We start from the raw sequence: 21,254 nt of genomic DNA on the forward strand, positions 1-21,254 counted from the left end.
GAGTTTGAAAGAGAAAGGCTGTCCACCCACACTATTTATGAACCACTGCCACAGTCAGCCATTGTTCAGAAAAACACGTCAACAAGAAAGGATGATGGAGAGGAAGGATCACAGAGAATCTTGAAAGGAAAAATATAGGACTGCTGATAAAGCCACTTCACTACCTCAAACCTACAAACATATGTGTGTGTGTGTGTGTGTGTGTGTGTGTGTGTGTGTGTGTGTGTGTGTGTATGTAAACAATACAAAACACTGGGCAAACAACAAAAAAGGAAGATACAGGAAAAACATGGAAATGGACTGAAATAATTTAGACACTTTACAAAACAAAACTTCTAGGCAAACATGCAAGAAATAAACAAACAGATACGAATGGCCACTAGGAAATAGTTACTGTTTAAAAGCATAAATGTACCCTATAGAGCAACTATTTGACTGGTTTTAGATGCAACTTAAAAAGCGGGGCCAGAAGTAGTGTTTCATTGTAAGCTGTATTTGTCATTAACAGTCTACAAATATAGGCTTAACCTGTGTCTTGTAGTGTTTTAGGATGATGCTTTCACTCTTCAGTGTGAAAATTTGTTTCCAAAAAGAAAAACATCAAGAAAAAGAAATTAACAAATTGTGTTTTCTCAGAAACACAATTTGTTACATAAACACACACATATAAAAAAATTATATTAAAATGTTTTTGTCTGAAATAAGTTAACTGCGCCGTGTTTTTGAGAGACAGTTATAACAGTGAAGTTCTCCGTAAACCTTGTGTATGACTCAACACAGCTAAACACTGAATGATGCCAGGAAATGGCTATTATTCATCAAGTCTTCATTGTGTTGATAATAGTATGAAAGTGAACAATGTACATTTTCTGCAGAGTAAGTGAGTGAAAATGACAGGAATAATTCAGCCATGTGTAATCTGTCACTATAGAAATTTTAAGGTACTGTCTGACTTGCCTTTCCTGCAGGATAAGTCTTTCCCTCAAAGCTGGTTGCCATTTTGTCAGGTGTGGAATATAGGCCAGACCCATTACCAGAAGCCATAAAACTCTCGTCTCCTCCAAAAGAAAGGAGGACAACAAAAGAGTGACTGAAGCAGCCATCTGGAAGAGATAAACAAGGCACACACACACACAGCATTAACCTTGCAAATTTTCATATTACACCAGAAAAATGCAACGATTAAAGAAACAATTAATTATATTGAATGTGCACCATTAAAGTGTATTGGTAAACATGCGCTTCTCAATAATTTCAAGCAAAATATTTTGCATTTTTGTTCATACACACACAAAAACACTATATAGGCTATACATAGCAAATTAGTGCCTTTTTCTAGAGTCTAATTGAACACAGTGACACCTGCGGGTCATTCTAACGCATTCTTATTTACTTCCACATATATATATATATATATATATATATATATATATATATATATATAAACAACTTATTTACTTTCGACATTTTCTGTGACTTACATCAGTGGTTCTCTGCATGGCTATTGGCAGCTGTACCGGGTGCTGGACGAAAGAAATGTGATTCACCAAAGTGTGATATTCCTTATTATGCAACAGTTAAAATAGAACTTTTATCTTAAACACAGTATTTACAATTTCTCCATTTTATTTCGCCAATGAAGCCAAGACATAATTGGTAAACAAAGCTATTTTTCTCTTAAGACTTATTTTCTGAACGCACTGCGCATGCGCTGAAATTTTGTTCACACCCATTATGGCTTTAGGACTTCATTTGTTTCGATTGACAAATTTCAGTGCACACAGTAGCATTCCTGATTGAAACAATGTTTTTAAAAGAATCTTTTGAGGGAATGACCCACTCAGTAAAACAATTCTGAACTGAAAAGATCGCAACTATATGCTACGAAATGCAAAATTTCTGGAAATATCACTTTCTTAAGTGTTGACCTGTTTCTGAAGTGAAATAGTTAACGATGTTCTGCTGATGGTCTCAAGGTTGTACTTGTACAGATCGCTACCCGTTTATTACTCATTTAGCAATAACATATTTGACATTATGGAAGAGCAAGATACAAAAAGCATTGTTTGAAGGAAAAAATGTAAATTATCAACACAGAGAACAACTTCACACATTAAAACAAGTGAACTTTTGTTTTGGAGACAAGGTTTTATTTCTAATATTCTTTTTAATGCGTTTCTTGTAATCTCGTTACCTCAAAATCAGAGAAGACTTAAATCAAAACTGAGTGGCCAACCAAGCTAATGTAGTTTATGGACACACGTTTAAATGCCGTGCATATATGCATCTATATATACACACACAAAAAAATAATTTTACTCCAGTACCCCCTGCGTATGGTCGGGGAACTTTGCATTTTCACAAACCTGTTCTTAACCATATGAGGTCTTGATTTTCCTGTGATGATGAGGCACGCAATGTATTGAGGCATGAACGGAAACAAGAAAAAAATGACCAAACAAAAAGTTAAATAGACATTCCCCCCACTGGTTATACACAAGAATGCGCAAGCAGTAATTTTACAATATCAACATGATGGAAAGAAATTTCACACAGCCTCACTCATTAAATCAACTCATAACGAAGTCTTTCCATTTTTAATCTCTGGTTTCTTTTTTGATGCATTTAAGGAAAAAAATGCTATTTACAAAATCATACTTCTGACACCATGAAGATTCAATAAGTTGCTAGTTTTCTTTGTAACTTACGCATTACCCATTCATTTCAATGTTAACAAAAGAAAAAAGTAAGTAATATTTACAAGGGAAAACTCCAAATCTTAATTACTCGTCGCAGTGGCCAATGTGTGTGTTTTTGCTGTATTCCGTTCCAACTAAAGAAGCAGATGCGTCAATTTCTTCAAAAGGTTGAATATGCACTACTAATGCACACACACACACACACAGAGCAAAGTAAATGGAATTAGTAGATTCAGAGTTGTTGGTGTAAAGCAGAGTCGCCGTGGCAACAGATAAAGTTAAACAGCACTCAGGTCCCTCCCTACGGGATCTCACATTGGGCGGAGAAGAGTTCAGTCTCATATGAGATTGCTTTCATTTAATCCACTTTGACCACGCTGTAGATCTTGGTGACAAACCAAAAGCAGGCAAAGAATCCAATTGTACCTGGAGGCAAAAAAAAAAAAAAAAACAAGAGATCCAGATTAAGAAACCAAAACACTACACAATATTACCTGAAGCATTACTGTTTTTTCTGCAGTCAAAACAGCACACAAAGACTGTCCACAAACATCATATGTTTGGAACAAAACTTCCTACATTTTTACCCACCATTATATCCATCTCAATAATAACTATTGTTTTTATTAAAGAACATACAGTTCTTGAACTTTTTGGAATCATTAATGTTTCATAAATTCTGGTTTATTAATTTAAATGTATTGATACTTCCACTTTCAATTGAAAAAGTCTGAAATAAGCAATGTTTTCAAAATTACAACTGAAATACAGGGAAAAGAAATGTATGGAAAAACAAAAAAAATACTTAGAAGTGTATAGTGACCAATCTTGTAGCACAAGATTTATCATGATTTAGTAATATAATCTGTCTAATATAATATAATATAGTCTATTGAAAGTGCTCCATGAAATTTGTCATTCTAATAGGAATTTGTGTGATTGGGATTTTAACTTGTTTTCAAGTTAGTCACATGAACTGGCAGCATTGACCAACAGAAAGCTACTTTCTTTCTGTTTGAAAGTGACTTCTGTGTGAGCTGTGCTTCTGACAATGGAACTCTACTGCCCACAAAATTTTGCTGCAGTTTCGTTATTGACTGCACCTTAACTCTACACACATACTGACCTGTGAAGAGGAAGAAGATGAGTGCCATGATCATGGTGTAGCCGAAGTAAAGAATGGTGCTGGCGAGTCCACTGATCTGCAGCTTAGAGAAGAAGTAATGGATGGCATAGACCAGGAAATAAACCGCTGTGAATCCACTGGTGAGGAAGGAGCGCCACTGCCAGTGATAGTCCTGAGAGACGGCATACACACAAAACAAATGAAGAAAAAAAGTGAGAAAAGAAAAAAAAAAGACACACGATTCTCCAAACTATGCATACTGTCATACATGTGTATATGTAATGTGGATTTTGCTGTGTGTACTCTTACCTCAGCACACAGGTGGAAGTAGCAGAGGAGGATGGTGGCCTCAGAGCATGTGATGACCAGGATGATGAAGACCAGGAATAGGAAGCCAAACATATAGTACATCTGATGAGACCTGCAATATCAGTGGTTTACACAATAACGGTGTTTTTCAAGAGGCTTGATTTCATTTGGGTTCGAAACCGAAACATTATGATTTGCTTTTGTAATCATTGGAATCATAGGAACCGTTAATCATCAGCACTAACCAAATGCTGTTGAGGATGAAGAACAGCTGGATGAAGATGCAGCCGAATGGCAGGATTCCACCCATGACAATGCCAGGAAGAGGTTTGGTGTAGAAGGACTGCTCTGGAATCTGTCTGGGGATCTGATTGGTCCGCACAGGATGTTCAATGCCCTGAAATTGAACCAAAATTACACACATATATAACAGGGATAACTGGATTTTTTGACACCAGAAGTTTTAAAAAAGGCTTTTGCGAAACAATTTGATAGTAAAGAAAACTAACACTCTTCTTAAAACCGAAGTATGCTCCGATAAAGGTGAGGGGCACTGAGATACAGAACCACAGAGCCAGGATGGCAACCAGAGTGCCAAAGGGCATGGCAGCTGATGAACCCTCGCCCCACAAAATCAGATTCATTACGAAAAAATCAGCAAACACCACCCTGAAAAAGCAAGTAAATGTATTATTCACAACAAGCCATATTTAAGCTAGACATCAACGCACAATACTTCAAAGTGCAAAATGGCCTAAATCTTCCAACTGTTACATTTAACTGCTTAATGAAATGAAATTTAAATTCAAAGAATTTATGCATTTCTTCATTTACCCACCCTGGACAGAGAAATGCTGTCAACAGAACATTGGTCTTCCACTTCTCCCCACCGAAGGCTGGAATGAGAGAGAGAGAGACCAGTTCACCTCACATCTCAACAAGGATCCAAAAAAAAAAAAAAAAACATTAAACCACAAAGAGAAAAAGCAGGCAATGTAATACAGTTGTAATACATCAATATATCAGCCTCTTGAATGAGATACTTAAAAAAAAAAAAAAAAAAAAGTTCTATTCTGTAATGCGGTTTTTTTTTTTATTACTGACTTCAAAGCAGTTGTTGGAATTCCTTAAACTCATTAACATTCTTTCAGTTACCACCTCTAGATTCTAACACTTAAAAACTGCCACATTCTTCATTATTATGTTGTTTGTCAAAAGAGAACAGTCACAATCTCCTCTTCCACTGCACAAGGTCGTGGATAATATTAGATAAAAATGCATACACACAAAGATGATTAAAAAAAGTACACCATCTATTTCACATTTAATACACTGCGTTTAACATACTATTTTATTAGATTTTTAGAGCACTAATGGTAATCTCACTTAGGATTTGCAATGCATGTCCTCTCTTCTGACTCATTCTGTGAGATGGCTGCACTATTGTGAGCCAAGCAATGAGAAGCATAGAAGCCATGAGGCACTGAGATGCTGCCTGGGATTTACCACAATCCTGTGCATCAAGATAGATGGTTGATGGACAAAACAAGCTGTTGTAACGATTGAAAGTAAATTCATAAATGCCCATTATGATTCAGTTTCTAATCATAGAGGAAAAACTGAGAAGGTCAAAGGGGACAATTACACATCTGTCATATGAACGATGTTAAAGCAGAGCTCGGCAGATGGATCTACAACTGATATCATAGTAAATAGAAGAGTAAGCTCTCATTGTATTCTGCACGAGCTGTAGAAGACAAGTAAAGCAAAAAAGCAGCAGGGGTGTATAGGCCTGCCTGTTCGTGTAAAGGGCTCGTCTGACACTAATTAAATCTAACGAACTGCAGACAGCCCTAATGAAGGGAGGCTCAGAGATCAAAAGGTCAAACCTCTGCTGTGTACTTACATTTGTAGTAGCGGGCAGCCACATAACCAGCTGGAGTACCCAGGAGCACCCACAGCACCACTGCACACGTCATCAGAGCCCCACGATTGGCAGGTGACAGGAAACCCAAACAGGCAAAAACTATGGGGGGGGGCAGGACATGTTGTCATGTTCAGGATTGCATGAATTCAGAATTTGACAAAATGTAAAAATCAAAAACTCAAAATCCTTCACATCGTATTTTAGATGTAGCAAATGCAAAACTGTACAGCATCAAACATCGTCTCAGCAATCAAAAAGTAAAAATAGTAATATTTTTGGTAACTTTTTTTACATTTATCATAATTTGTCCAAAAATCTGACTACATTGGTTTCAGTACATTTCATAACAAGATGTCTTGATTTTTTTTTTTATTCTCAACATTTTTCTCTCAACAATGTCACACGACACTTATTTGTTTATACACTGCTATTTTTAAATAGTTGTTTTAATGCCTGCTTTTTAAATATGTATGTGTCTAATTTTCACTACAAATTTTTTTCTGTTGAAAGGTCTCTTCTATTTTATACCAATGATACATTTTTAAAATTAAATATACAATAAAAACAGTAATATTGTGAAATATCTTTTAGAAATAACATTTTCTATGTGAATTTCTGTGCAAGTAATTTGAAGCTGAATTTTCAGCAATCTCCAGTGTAAAATGATCCTTCAGAAATCTTTCTAATATGCTAATTTGCTGCTCAAGACTTTCCTTATTGTCATCAATGTCTAAAACACTTGTGCTGCATAATAGTATTTCTGAATACCAAGAATACCAATTCCATTTTTTTAATATTATTTGATCAAAGAACATTAAAAAAATATATTGTTTACCATCACTTTTGATCAAATTAATGTCTTCTTGCTAAATAAATGTACTGCGTTCTTTAAAAATAAATAAATACAATTTTACTGACCCATTTACAATGATATTGTACATATTTGACACTTTTTTTATGCTAAAGACAAATTTCTAAAGCAAACTAAGAAAACTATGTTTTGATCTGGTACTGGTCTTCTATCAATCAGGGCTTGAATTTTCTTCTATTGCTCAGTAAACTTACAGAGAGTAACAAACGTCATGATGAAGATCTGAGTTCCAGAGCCCAGGAACACAGACAACAGCATGCCTTTCCTGGGAGGCCTGAAGACATCGCCGTGAACAAGCTTCCAGCCAAATTCCTCCTGGGCATCCTCCTGGAAAAGATGGAGTGGGAAAGCGAGGCTTTAACAATAGCAGGAGCTAACGGAACCCCGTTCAGGCGTGGGTTTGGGTCTACAGCCCAATTACAGCTAACAGATCAAAAGAAAGATGCCGGCTGCTGCTCAGACCAATGACACACTGTGTCACTCTTGCTCTGTCCTTAATGAGTATGATGTGTGAGGAAGGGGGAGGGGCCACGGTGAAACACAGGAAAGAGAGAACACGTAAAAGCAACAGATGCGTGTATCACGCCTGACCCTGTCTGACCTCTAACCCCGGATGGGAGGGACCAAATATATGATTTATAAAGAGATCTGAATGTGAAGTGTGTATTTAGGATGACTCATATCAAGGGTGAAGGCAGATGTGTGTGCACTTGTCTCTCCTCATCAGTGTGACCCTCATTGTTGGCAGTAGACAATCCAGACCACAAACATAAGTGACATACGTAAGGGAAAATTAACGGCTAGCCGTGGAGGCAAAGAACCGCTCGACGCGAAGTACATTAACATCCTTTAATGCATGGCTAGCCGTTGATTATCCCGCTTATTCCATGGTCATTTGCCAAGTTATAGACAAGTCAAAACTTGTATTGCTCTTTGCAGTGCAATATTTGACCGGAAGGGTAAAAATGACGGTCAGTTAAGGCTCGTTAGTGCTAGCATTCTGCCAGCTTCAAATCAGACACAGATGAAATAGAGCAGTAAGACCACATTTATTTGAATGAATTACAGCATGCATTTCAATTAATTGTCGATTGAGAGAAAGAGATGACAGTTGTGTGTACCTGCTTGCTGCGTCTGCGTGTCTCTCTCTACAAACAATTAATGTTAGGCTACATCAAAAACAGCTATTTTTTCACCTCGTTGCTGGGGAATATAATGTAGTGATCTAGTATCTATTTTTTATTTTAGTAATAAAAATCACGGGGAAGCGTTGACAACAAGTTTGTGTGTGTGCAGCACAATCTGCGATCTCTGACCCCTCGCTCTCTCTTTCTCTCCGTGTGTGTGTGTGAGTGATGTGTGTTGGTTAGTGTACATCAATTAAAGCAGTGCATTAATATTAGAGATCGACCGATATATCGATTTACCGATATTTTTCCCGATATTTAAGCATTTTTCCATAATCGAATATCGGTTTTGTAATATCGGATTCCCCGATAAACACTGTGGACGTTTTCAGAATTGCGCACAGGATCGCAATTGCAGCGCATCTGAGGGGAGACTAGACAGCAACGGCGTGCAGGTACTTGATTTGCTGTAGTTAGTAAACTATTTAATATTACAGGCATTAATGCACAAATTAGATGCATTACATAAATGCCTGATATATAGTTTAAATGCAACTTGGCTCTAAGAAATATGATAAATAAGATACTCTGTCAAGCCCTGTCCCTATAAAGATAGGCTATAACTTCGCCTGAAATAACACAGCCATGAATTAGCACATGGTGGAAATAAAAGCGCTGAATTTAATTCTTTCTGTGGTCTATTAGTCTCGTGAAGTCGGAGTCACATAGATAATCCGTCAAGTCCTCTCCCAATAAAGACGTAACTTTGCCTGAATTAAATAATACAGCCATGAATGATTGCATGTTGGAAAGAAAAGCATTGAATGTAATTCTCTCTCTGTTGTCTATATGCTCATCATTAGTCTCGTGAAGCCGCTTTCATATTGCAGTTCACTCAGCGGTTGATGCTCAAGAAATGCTCAGCACGGCCACCGCATGTAACTTTTAACAAGATTCACTTTTTTGAAGCACCCTAAATTGTATTGACACTTACTATATAACCATTATTTCGTTTATAAACATCTAAATTAATACAACTCTATGGAAATGAATTATTTATTATCTCCGCGATCGATCGCAGTTTGAGTAGCCTATAGTTCTGTGTAAAGGCATATAAACCGCGCTGTCAGCAGCATAATTTAGAGCATGCCAGTTGAGAAATGCAATAAAATACAATGCTTGTTATATTACAATATTCCAGAGAATATTATTCCGTGTATTAACATTATCCAGTGAATTATTCTTTACTCTTTATCCTATTAAACAGCTTATAAACCTAATAAAACTGAATGAAGTTGATATGACTCCTTTCCTTTATTTTCTCCATTTGAAAACATTAGACTTTCTATGTTCATTTTGCTTACTGCTAATATTAGTGTTGCTGCTAAAGCTTTTTATAAATAAAATGTTTTTTATTGTTGTAATACGAAGATTAAATTGAACATGACAGGGCTCTAGACTGCGACCAAAATGGTAATTGTTTGCGAGTTAAAATTTGACGTAGTCGCATTTGTACGAGTGCCAGGTCTGCGCTACTCCAAAGCGTCTGCTTCATACAGCGCGCGCTGCCAGCCGCAGCACATTATAGCAGGAGTCAGATTTCACTGATCACATGATGAGAGGTGCTTTCAGCACGAGCGCTTCAAGGGTAGAGCCTGGTTTATACTCGCCGCGTCAGCACGAGCGTGAAGGTGCGCGTCACGGATGGAGTGCAACGGATGTATTTGTTTTCAAACTAAAGTAAAAGACCGCTTCTTAAACCAGAGAAGGTGAACGTGGTGGTATTCTTGTAGAAAAAACATGCAAGTCCTGTCAGCTACAGCCAGTTTAGTTTTACTTTTCTTTTTGTTTTCGTTTTGAGAAGCTTGTTATCTTTGCTGTTTACCTCAGGTTATGCTATGGAGGCTTTCCTTAATTAAAAAAATATATATATTAATATTTATTTGCTTCCTCAGAGTTTGCTAAATATTCTGTAATATATAGTACAGCATGTGGTGTGTCCTATGCCATGCCTCGTCTTATTCGTTTTTGTTGATAAATGTTATGTAAGAGTTTGTCATTGTCAACGTACTGTTTTATTGTTGTTGCGCTTTTTAATTAAGAACAACAATGAATCCATCTTTTGTTTTAGTCTTAAAAAGTTAAAGGTGTATAGATATAAGCAAAACAGACAATGATCTGTTCTTGTAAAATGTGACACCAAGATCGCAAATTTGAAAGTAAAAAGCACACGAAAAAAGGAATTCCTGTTCACAAAATTTAAATCACAAATAATACAGATGAAAAAGAACGAGTTGAATGTTGAAAACTTTCGTTACCATATAACTATAAACTATGATAAAAGTTCATCAGCATGCATTGATTAATCAAATGTTGTAGCAAAAACAAAAAACTAATTGCAACCAAATTATGTGCTCGTGTGCAAAAGTGAGATCAGTGGGAAGAATGAGTCTAGAGCCCTGCATGAAAGACTGCTAATTCTCAAAACATTTTTTGTTAAGATGACTGAAAGGAGGAAAAACCAAAGTGAAGTATGGACTTACTTCACGCAGTCATTTATTTACTTTATAACCGTAAATAAATATCGGTTCTGCATATCGGTTATCGGGCACATAAACATGCAAATAATTGGTATCGGTAATAAAAAAATCAATATCGGTCGATCACTAATTAATATGGAACGGTGATTAAACTGACCTGGAACTACCTGTGCAGTTAAACTAATTTAATCAAAACCTGCCAGCCAATCAGAAGAGTATTCAGACAGACCATGGAATAAAGTGCATTAACACACATTCTATAAGATACGCTCGTTATCTTACGAAGCAAACACTGCTATACTTTTATACAAACATAAAAATGGTCTTTTATGTGGCAGACAAAACTTGGCTGTACAAAAAAAAAAAAAAAAAAACACAGATGTAATATAAGGTCATAAGAGGGGACTAATCACATATATCAGACAGTGACATGTGACAGTTAAGCTGAACTCACCACAGAGTCCATCTGGTTGTATCTGGCGATGTCTTTATGCAGCGTTCGGAGCATAATCATAGCAACCATCCCCGAAAGGAAGAGTACGATGACCAAAGAGTTCATGATACTGGTGGCAGAAAACAAAACATCTTAGCTAAACATTAGAACATTTGCTAAAATACATCATGGGTTTATTAGGATATGGACCCTGGGCCAAATGACACTCTCAGTCCCTGCAGTCCAACTTTGGTGATTATCAATCATCATCATCAATATTATTATTATTATTAATATAAAAAAGACTTTTGTTTTATTATTTAAATTATAAAAATTTACCAAGATAAATATATTCCTGTATTAAATTGTAATAAAACTATTGTACTGTAAATTAAAAATTAGTATAACAATTATTATTATTATTATTCAATGTATAGTTATATTTACATTTTAATAACTAAAAACAATAAAGAAACATTACTACAGCAATAATACTATTTACTTTTACACTTCTAGTACTTCATACAGTACTATATAATTAAAATAAAAAAACTATAGAAAATGAATATTTAATAAGAATAACAACAACAAATTAATTTTACATAACAGGAATATTACTGATTAATATAAATCAGTCTTTTTTTGTATTTGGCAGGAATCCACTGGGAGACCTTAAAGCTTCTCCTTTGTTGACAACATATTTATAAATGTTCCTCGTTACAAATTTGGGAAGATGGTTGGCATGTTGCATTTTAGAATGCATGTTCCAAGACACTGAACACACTGGATCATGAGCTACTCACGTGTAAATGAACACGGAGTCATGCATAACTTTGCAACGATGGTCAGTTATTGGCCAGCTGGTAACCATCAGAGTTACATATACATGCCAACTCAAATTTTTACTCGTTTTACTCAAATACTTACTAGCTTGTGAAGTGATTTTGGACCGTGTCTGAGGGTGTTCTGTAGACAGCCACTAGATGGCGCCGCTAGCTCATATAGTGTTGTTAGAAGCTATGGTATCCATTCATGGAATACATGGATTTAAAATATTTTTGGAAGAGATTTATTTATTTTCATTTATGGACTTCACATGGGTCATACTTTAGTTTGCTGTAAAGCCCAAAACAATGTGGGCTTTGCAAAGGATGCATGTATAGTGCACCGCAAACACATAAGATAAGTTTACGAGAACGCATGCCTACTTTGAGTGTTTCATTTGGGACAGGGTCATATGTGTGTGATAGGTGCCCTCACCTAAACCACTGAATGTTGGTGTGTGGCATAGACTCAAGAATATAATCCCATCTAGAGGCCCAGCGAATCTTTTTTTCCTCCTGCAAACACCAAACCAGCAGTTATACACAAAAACCAAGAGCTCTGCGGAAATACTGATCGCTTTACAGGAGGGGTCTACAATCTCCTACAGAATAAAATAAGCCCTTGGTTAATAGAGGGATAGAGCACGGGCACTTGCATATTATATTAAATTGATTCATGCATTGTAGGCCTGGTCTATAACAACATGCATATAAACCCAAATGAACAATTACATGGTTTCTTATGATGAGTAGATTGCAAAGTCTTTCAAATGATCATTTTAAATGTAATGACCATTTTATTTTTCATTCATCTAGTATGAGATTAACAATGACACTTTTATCTGAACTTTAGCTTTGGTTGAATTCATGTAATACTGAATTTTGGATATTTCACAAAAAGTTATATTTATATTTTTATTTATTTAGAGTTATATTTATTAGACAATAATTGATCCCCTGCAGGAAACCCCTGCTTTACAGAAAACATGTGGCATGATACCAGTACACCTCCTTGTGGAAAAACACAGAACAACACGAATGAAGAGGAAGAGATATGCAAATCATTTATGTATATAAACATCGGTAACACTTTACAATAAGGTTCATTAGTTAAAAACATTAGTAAACATGAACTAAGAATGAACAATACTTCTACAGCCTTTATTAATCTTAGTTAATGTTCATTTCAGCATTTACTAATGCATTATTAAAATCACAAGTTGTGTTTGTTAACATTAATGCACTGTGAACTAACATGAATAAATAATGAACAACTGTATTTTCATTAACTAACATTAGCAAAGATTAATAAATAATTTAATAAATGCATTGTTCATTGTTTGTTCATGTTAGTTAATACGTTAACTAATGTTACCAAACAACACCTTATTGTATAGTGTTACCTAAACTTCTATAAAATGATGGAAGACACTTTGATTCAGTTTAAAGAAGTGTAAATTCACCCAAAAATGTAAATTCTGTTCAATTTGTCTTTCGTTGATCTTCAGTACATAAATGAAGGTATTTTAAACATGAAAATGAAACGTTTTCAGGATCAAAAAAGCAGTGGGCAAATATCAGCAAACAATACGCTTAATAAATCAAGAGAAGCAGAAATCGAGATAACGATTAAAATATGATTCCTTGTGCAGAACCAACACTCAACTGACTGAAGCTGAAGAATGACACTATTGTCTTTTAGAGCTGCTTTACAGCAGAATCTGAATCGTCCCCATAGTTGTTTTTCTATAATTCATTCTGCTATTGTTTCTTACTTGTCAGACAATCACACACGATTGCGCTTATGTGCTCTATATATGTGCAGTTCACAGTGTTTATATCCAAATATTAAATTCTAAATTAAAATCTGTGAGTGTCTCCGTTCACAAAACTTGTTTTAAATGGCTTGATTTTCATGGACTACTTTTACTATGTCTTTATGTACTTTTTGAAGCTTGGGAATGTTGATTGGCTAGACTTTCAAAAGAATAAAAAGATGATTTCACAGAAATGATGAGAGATCATTAGAAATGTCTTAATTTCTGTTCCAAAAATGAATGAAAGTCTAATGGGTTTGGAATGACGTGGATGAGTAAATGACAGAATGTTCATTTTAAGGTAAACAAACCCTTTAAGGCTGAAATGTAAGCATCTTAATCACTGACCACAAACTTGACGGAGTAAGTGTAGGGAATCTTGATTTCTCCACTGAACTTGTTGCCCAGACTCATGGGAGGTCCTGTGCAGTCTGGTTTCTCCAAGTTGGTGTGTTTATAGCTTTACAAAGAGACAAGAAACAGTCCATATTTACTTATTAAATCCAATATCCTATCGTCATGCTTAATTTGACAATTAAACATTTAAATATATTGTTGTTTTTTGTTAGATCTTAATTGGCTAAATTGCACCCTTCTCTGCTGCCTTATTATTGGTTAGAAGAGCCTCAAATACCTTTTGGGCTCTAATTTAGCAGCAACCAGTCTGGCACCAGCAGCCTCGTTCTCCACCACGTGGTAGAAAATGGTGATGTCCACATGGTTGAAGATGTAGAAGGTGTCTTTGTCATTGAAGTCAGCCTACATGAAAATGAAACCACTGCGTGAACAATTTGCATTAAACAGAACAATCATAAGGCTTATGAAAAGTCTGGCAAGTGTTACTCACATTGACCACACAGGCATCTTTGGCCCGTCCTGTATCTGTGACATAGCAACCAATGGGGAAGCCTGGATTACAGAACTTCTGATTGTCCTCCACATCGTAACACCAGGTCACCGGCATATTATCGACAATCCTGAGAGAGTCAAATAAGTGATGAGAAGCTATGCTTCGTTGTAGTGCTGTGTTACAGCACAGAGAGATAACTGAGCGACTGCCTCACCAGTGATGTTGGTAATTGAGGAGCATTCCCTTCTTGAGAAATTCCAGCTTGGCCTTATCCTCTGCTTTCTCTGTGTTGTAAGTTTTAGGACAGACACTTTGGCACTCCAAATTCTTCTTGAAGGAAAACTAGAAGAAAAACAAACTCAGATTACAGAATAAAATGCTATAATAAAAAGAACATTTCAATAATCACAAAGTCAGAGGCTGCATATGATAGTGGCTTTTATCCAAGGTGATAATGTGAACATGGGAAATAGGTAATATTTAATTATTAAGGCGTATTAGCCCCATTTGCATTTAATATAGCTTCCATCCTTCTTAAAATAGATTCATACAACTTTTGAATGTATGGATGAATGATGTCTAGTAGAACAGTTGTTTCAGAGATTTGTTTCAGTTGTTTCAGAAACAGGAGGCAATTTGCTTCTCACTCTTCTCTGCAAAACTGCCGACTGTGGTTTGATAATATTCAAGTGATTTGGCTGGCCTGGGCAGAGATTGAAGTTCACATTATATATTTAAACTATTCAGGTTTTATGAGCATTACACCAAATTTCTGGCATTTTAGCATTTGTGTCTGTGATTAAAGTTTTATCATTTGCAGCTCTTTCATGGATGTTGGCTTTGTGAAGTTCTTGGTCAACAGTTGTTGTGGAAACAGGGTCTTCAAGGTGAATACCAAGGTTTGCTGTTTGCAGTAGTTCTGTGTTGTTCGGACACCTTTGTTTTCACTGACTACTCTTCTTCACTGGTGAAGTCTTGCCATGCTTTGTGTATACAGTAATAATCATATTTTTGCACTTAGAACACAAAAGAATTGGGCTGTTGCAAGCTTTCATGATTTGTCCTTTTTGGAAGACAATCGCAACTTTTTTTTTTTCACTGCAGTCTACAGACTCCACACAAATTATATTAACCCCAATAATAATGTGTGTTCACATTATTTATGTTGCACTCACTTTATCAGCCCACGGCCTTGGCATTGCTAGTGCCAGGCTCTGAGCTACAAGAACATTGTGTAATATACCTTGTACGGTGATGGCTCGATTCTTTCTCCAAACAGCACCTGACCCAAGTTCTCAGATGGACGCTTCTCAGACTGATCAGCACAAAAATCAAACCTGAAAGAATAAAAATAAACAAGTAATAATCAGAAACAATCAAAAATAATCATCAAAAAGCTTAGCTCAATAATCAAAACAGCACTTCAAATACAGGTTTCTTGTTTAATCATTTATCAGGTGACACGATTAAATGTTTAAATTGAGTGAAAAATATGGTCAATATCTGATCGGCCTATTCTTAATACAGTTGACTACTGGGTGTGTGTGTGTGGGGGGGTTAAAAGTATGCACAGGTTAACTAATTAACTAAACAGGTTAACAGTTAATAATTTAACTTATTAACCCAAACATTAAACAAACAACAAACATTCATGGACTACAGAGGGTTTTCTTGTATCACTCTAAAATAATAGGAAGTGTACAGTTTGCAGCAAAGAGGCTTCTGTAACCTCTCCAGAGCTTCTCTGAGAGTATATTCTTACATACGTCTACAAACCTTGATTTTGAAGCCTCAGAATTCAGTCTTAAAAGGATAGTTCATCCAAAAATTACAATTATTTATTCTGTGGAACATAAAAGTAGATATTTTGAGAAATGTTTCAACAGGATTCCTTTTTACATACAATAGGAGTCAATGGCAACCAAAACCATTTGGTTATCCACATTTGTTACCCTGGACCATAAAACTAGTCATAAGTAGCACGGGTATATTTGTAGCAATATCCAACAAAATACATTGTATGGGTCAAAATGATGCATTTTCTTTTATGCCAAAATCTGCATCTGGATATAAAGTAAAGATCATGTTCCATGAAGGTATTTTGTAAATTTCCTACCATAAATCTCAACTTTTTACTTTTTATTTTTAAATATATCAAAACTATTCAAATTTTTTTGATTAGTAACATGCTTTGCTAAGAACTTCATTTGGACAACTTTAAAGGTGATTTTCTCAATGTTTTTTTTTTTTGTACCCTGGAAGCTCAGAAGTCACCAATTAAAACAAGCTCTGAAGAACAAGGAACCGGAAGGAGACACAAAGAGGACTGATTTCGTGATAATGATTAACCAACAGCACATTATTCCTTATACACACACAATACATTTATCCATTTGGTTAGACCTACAGCTAACCAAACAGGTCATTATTAAAAGAAAACTGCCATGTGTACTCATGTTAATTCAGATAGAACACCCTTGGGAGCTTGAGCACACGCAAGGCAGATTAATAATGCAAAGCTTATATCATATTGAATGTCTTGTAAGGAAGAGTAAGACATTCCTGCCTCCATTCGATTATACAGCGGGTGGTGTTACTGAAAGGCCTCTGTGTTAACATAACGGCACTCCCTCCTCAGTGTGCAGACCGTCTGAACACAAGTCTCTACATTCAAACTTTCCTCCCTCCCTCTCCAACGTCTCTCTAGTGCATCTGCGACGCCCTCGTTACATTTCATCCTCTTCAGGTTTTCCCTCGAAGAGTTACAAAAGCAAAACTAGTTAACCATGCGAAAATCATAGCAATATCTTGAGCAAAACCATGTTAAAAGTGCAATTTCTTCAGCATTGTCCATTACAGTGTTGATATCACTAACTAAAACTCAAACAATTAAAAGTTGTTTTTGGTAACTGAAATGAAGCGGAAACAAAAATTAAATATTTATACTAAATGTAAATCTCAAAATACAAAAAATAAATGAGGAAATGAGAAACAAATAATACTTTTAAAAAACAAACAAATGAGAAACTTTGCTATGGCTACTAAATTAAATAAAACACGTCGAACTGCTAAAACCACAATAAAAATAAACCCAAATAGATTTGTTTTAAAGAAATATAAAAATAAAAAACGAATAAAAATGACAAAGGCATATAACAAAATTGCCAAAACTAAAATAAATTAGTAGTTATCGTTAATAGTAGTTATGAAATTAACAGTATTAATAAATATTACAGTATAATTTATACTCACGCTGTGTATTCATAGGGCAAAACAGACTCCACAGAATCCAGCCTGTTCACAAACAGCTCAATTGTTGACTGTCAAAAAGAGAAGCATCAAAGGTTATGGCAATGTTGAAATGTCCAGTAATCCCATCTTTCTGTAAAAGTGTCACTCTTTAAAGTTTATAATTACTCATGTGAGGGCATATAAAAAAAAAAAAAAAAAAAAAAAAAAAAAAAAAAAAAACTTTATAAATGATTACAACAAATGGCTTAGAAAAGTGATTACAAAGTAATCCAGAGTCCCCAACAAAAATGTCATAGTTACTACAGTTATTGTTACTATTGTAAAAACATTTTTTTTTAAATACAGGATAGTATATTTTTAAACTGAGCAAAAAGATGTCAGAAATTCTCTTAAAGATGACGGTAGTAAGAAATTTGCCAGTTTCATGAAGTAATCAAGTGTATTGTTCTACATATGATACTGTAGTACACAAATTTGAGTATTAACTTAAGCATGCTTGTTAACGGAGTATAATGTTCCACCCCCCACCTGAGAATCTGGAAATAAAAGGGAAAACATGTCACACCTGTTGAACCAGTTTACATATGGACGTGGCACCAACTACCCGCTATCCCCTCAGGTATAGACATAAACAGATCATATTAAACATCATATATGACATCATTTTGAACTAGTCAAGGGATTTATCCAATTCATTCGAGAACCACTTTTATTCATAACCATGCATATGAAGGTATTTTTAATTACCTCGCTGCTTTATCTCGGTAACATTACATTGAAAATTGAATTAGGTCTGAAGCTGTCAGTCCCGAACGTCTCCTGTATAACAAACGCAGTTTTGGAGCAACGTCGGTTGAGCAAATTAATAAATTGTTTTATTTTTAAGTGAATCAAGTTATTCCTTTACAGTCAAGGTCCAGACTGAGTGACACGTTAATGAGTAGAACATCTTCACTTGCAGGTTCACAGACCTGCGAAAGTCAGTTTTATGGAGATACAGAGTTTGAGATTAGCAGGTTTAGTTAGCTGTTATCTTTATCAAGGTATCGGCGTTTCCACAACTGACACCCAGCAATAGCATTTCGAGCTAGCATCACGCAGCACAGAGACCCCGTTACACAGAAACACGACACATCTTGTACATTTTAATGAAATTATTACACGCATAAATATGAACATTTACCTTGCAGTCTGGTACTTCGCTGTTTTTGTCGCCCTCTTCTTTCTCACAGAAGCTAACCGGGGCCAGACCTGGAAGATAGAAACTCAACGCGTCCCGCAACGACCCGCACACAAAAAGCAACAGAAATACAACACGGACTCGGTGGAACATGACCATTTTGCCTCGACCGACTAGTTAAGGATTCGGTAGATGTATTTACATGCGTGAAATGTAGATATGAGTGTCAAAATTCAGGCATTGGTGATCTCTAAACACAAGCGCTAGCGAAACTACTGCCTGCGTAGCAGCATCCGACTCCTCAGACACGTCACCCGTCGCGAATAGCATGATGGGATTGAGGTGGACTTCAAAGCAGAAGACAATGGAAAACACAGCATGTAGTCATTCTAGAATTGCGGGTACATTTCAAATAGAAAAAGACAAAAAATAGGATTTTCTTTTTGTTAAACTTTTTTATTTTCATAGAACACACTTCAAATTTAATATTTTCAATATTTGCTGATCTTAAACTTGTAAGATTTTTAAAAAATTATTCTGAAAATCAAAGTACGAACAGAAAAATGTCAACTCTGTTATAGACAAACTGGGTCAAATATATATATAGTTAACAAATGTGACAATTTAAAACACTCTCTACACTAAGATAACTTCTGTCTTTTCATCAATTAATTCAACTTTAAAACAAAAAGTCAAATTTATCAGGCTTAGAGTAAAAAATATCAACACCTTTAACTGAAAAGTTGCCAAGATATTGTGCATTTTCTCTAAAAATAGCTTTAAAAATGACTGAAATTCTACAACATTTCATGTAGTAAAAACTATTTAGGCTAATCAGCTTCTAATAAAAATTAACAATAGAACACATATAATTATATTTTTAAAGCAAAATCTTAAACAAACAGAGCTGACACTGATGGTAACAGTTGATATCAATAACAGAGTTGACCACCCATAGTTATAAGTCCAAAAACAACAACGTTTTCTGTCACACTCTGAAACTTTTGAAGCCATTTTAAATGTAAAAACAACCATTTAATCTTAACAAATACAAATTACAGATCTTTCATGAACTTGAAAATTAACTGCATGTGTCTGGAAAATAAAATTCAACAGCTGCTCTCAATCTGGGCATGCACATCAATTATTGGCAATTTCTGCCCATATGTCTGTTTATTTCTGCATTATGAAACGAGGGATTTTTGAATCTCTGCAGGGACTTTATGTCTTCCCAACTGCTTCCGTGTTTTTGATCGAGGGGATTCAGACACACACGTCAGTCTCTGGAGGCGTTCCTGGTATTTTCGGACAGTAGTTTTCTTTTTCAGCAAAATCTTCAATTTCTCTGTATAATTTGGAGTTTTCCCATTTTATTTTTCTTCGTTCTTGACTGCCTTTGTCTGAAAAATTTTTAATTCATTAATTAATAAAAATTTTAAGTAGCCTATTTCAATTCATATTTTGATATTTAGTATTTAAATCTGCACTGTTGAACCTAAGAAATAGCAATTTGCTAGAATTTTAGATTTACTTGTAAGCCATATGTTTACATTTGTATTTATAAGCATTAGAACAAAACAGGCTTGTCTTTAAAAGGGTTACTCCACCCCAAAATGCAAATTTTGGCATTAATCACTTACCCCCATGTCGTTCCAAACCCGTAAAAGCTTTGTTTGTCTTCTGAACACAATTTAAGATATTTTAGATGAAATCCAGGATAGAGTATTGTGACGATGTCTTTACTACTTTTCTGGACCTTGACAGTGTTATTTAACAGGTAGTCAATGATTTCATCTAAAATATCTTAGATTGTTTTCCGAGGACGAACGAAGCTCCAGCGGGTCTGGAACGACATAGAGGTAAGTGAATAATGACAACATTTTCATTCTGGGGTGGAGTAACCCTTTAAGTAATGGTGGGGTGAGAATGGTGGGTTGCACAGTGCACTATTAATTAAAATGTGTAAACAGACCATGCTAAATTATGGAGTATACCTTCAAGACACAACATCTTGGAGGAAACAGTTCAGTTATTATGTTGACAGTCCTATCACAGAACTTAACTTTCCTCAATCTGCATGTGTCTACATAACCTAAATAAAATTCTACTCTTGGACCTAATGTTATCTGGATATCTGTGGTTCAGGACTTTGTGGTGGTGCCATCTCTACAAGTCTCAGCCTTTTTGCTCTGCACCTCTGCTGTGCCTCTCTCCACCTGCGCTTGTACCTTTTCTCCCTTTCACACAGATCAGACACGTCATTTGTCTGCCCTGCATTTTTCCTTTTGTGCCATCTTTT

General features: G+C 35.5%; 1 protein-coding gene across 1 annotated transcript; it reads right to left on the bottom strand.

Annotated features, from left to right (window-relative positions):
* Positions 1-1,979: 1,979 nt before the first annotated feature.
* LOC306872655 (transmembrane 9 superfamily member 2) lies at positions 1,980-19,294 on the bottom strand. Its single transcript, XM_079421323.1, has 17 exons — positions 18,959-19,294; positions 17,776-17,843; positions 15,767-15,860; positions 14,738-14,865; positions 14,521-14,650; positions 14,308-14,432; positions 14,022-14,133; positions 12,293-12,372; positions 11,054-11,162; positions 7,127-7,259; positions 6,041-6,160; positions 4,973-5,030; positions 4,644-4,803; positions 4,380-4,531; positions 4,135-4,246; positions 3,826-3,997; positions 1,980-3,125 (listed from the first exon to the last, which is right to left on the bottom strand). Exons 1-17 carry the CDS (start codon positions 19,112-19,114, stop codon positions 3,058-3,060), a joined length of 1,977 nt encoding a protein of 658 aa, XP_079277449.1. The 5' UTR covers positions 19,115-19,294; the 3' UTR covers positions 1,980-3,057.
* Positions 19,295-21,254: the final 1,960 nt, after the last annotated feature.

The sequence above is a fragment of the Barbus barbus genome (genome assembly GCF_936440315.1).
Source record: "Barbus barbus genome assembly, chromosome: 7".
NCBI lineage: Eukaryota > Metazoa > Chordata > Actinopteri > Cypriniformes > Cyprinidae > Barbus > Barbus barbus.

Bases quoted from the DNA above. Each gene is read 5' to 3' on its own strand.
- LOC306872655 (XM_079421323.1), bottom strand. From the start codon at position 19,114: ATGGTCATGTTCCACCGAGTCCGTGTTGTATTTCTGTTGCTTTTTGTG. The intron at 4,532-4,643 runs GTTAGTTTTCTT...GTTCAATTTCAG, and splicing joins ACTTCGGTTTTAAGAAGAGT to GGCATTGAACATCCTGTGCG. The intron at 4,247-4,379 runs GTTAGTGCTGAT...CTGATATTGCAG, and splicing joins TTCATCCTCAACAGCATTTG to GTCTCATCAGATGTACTATA.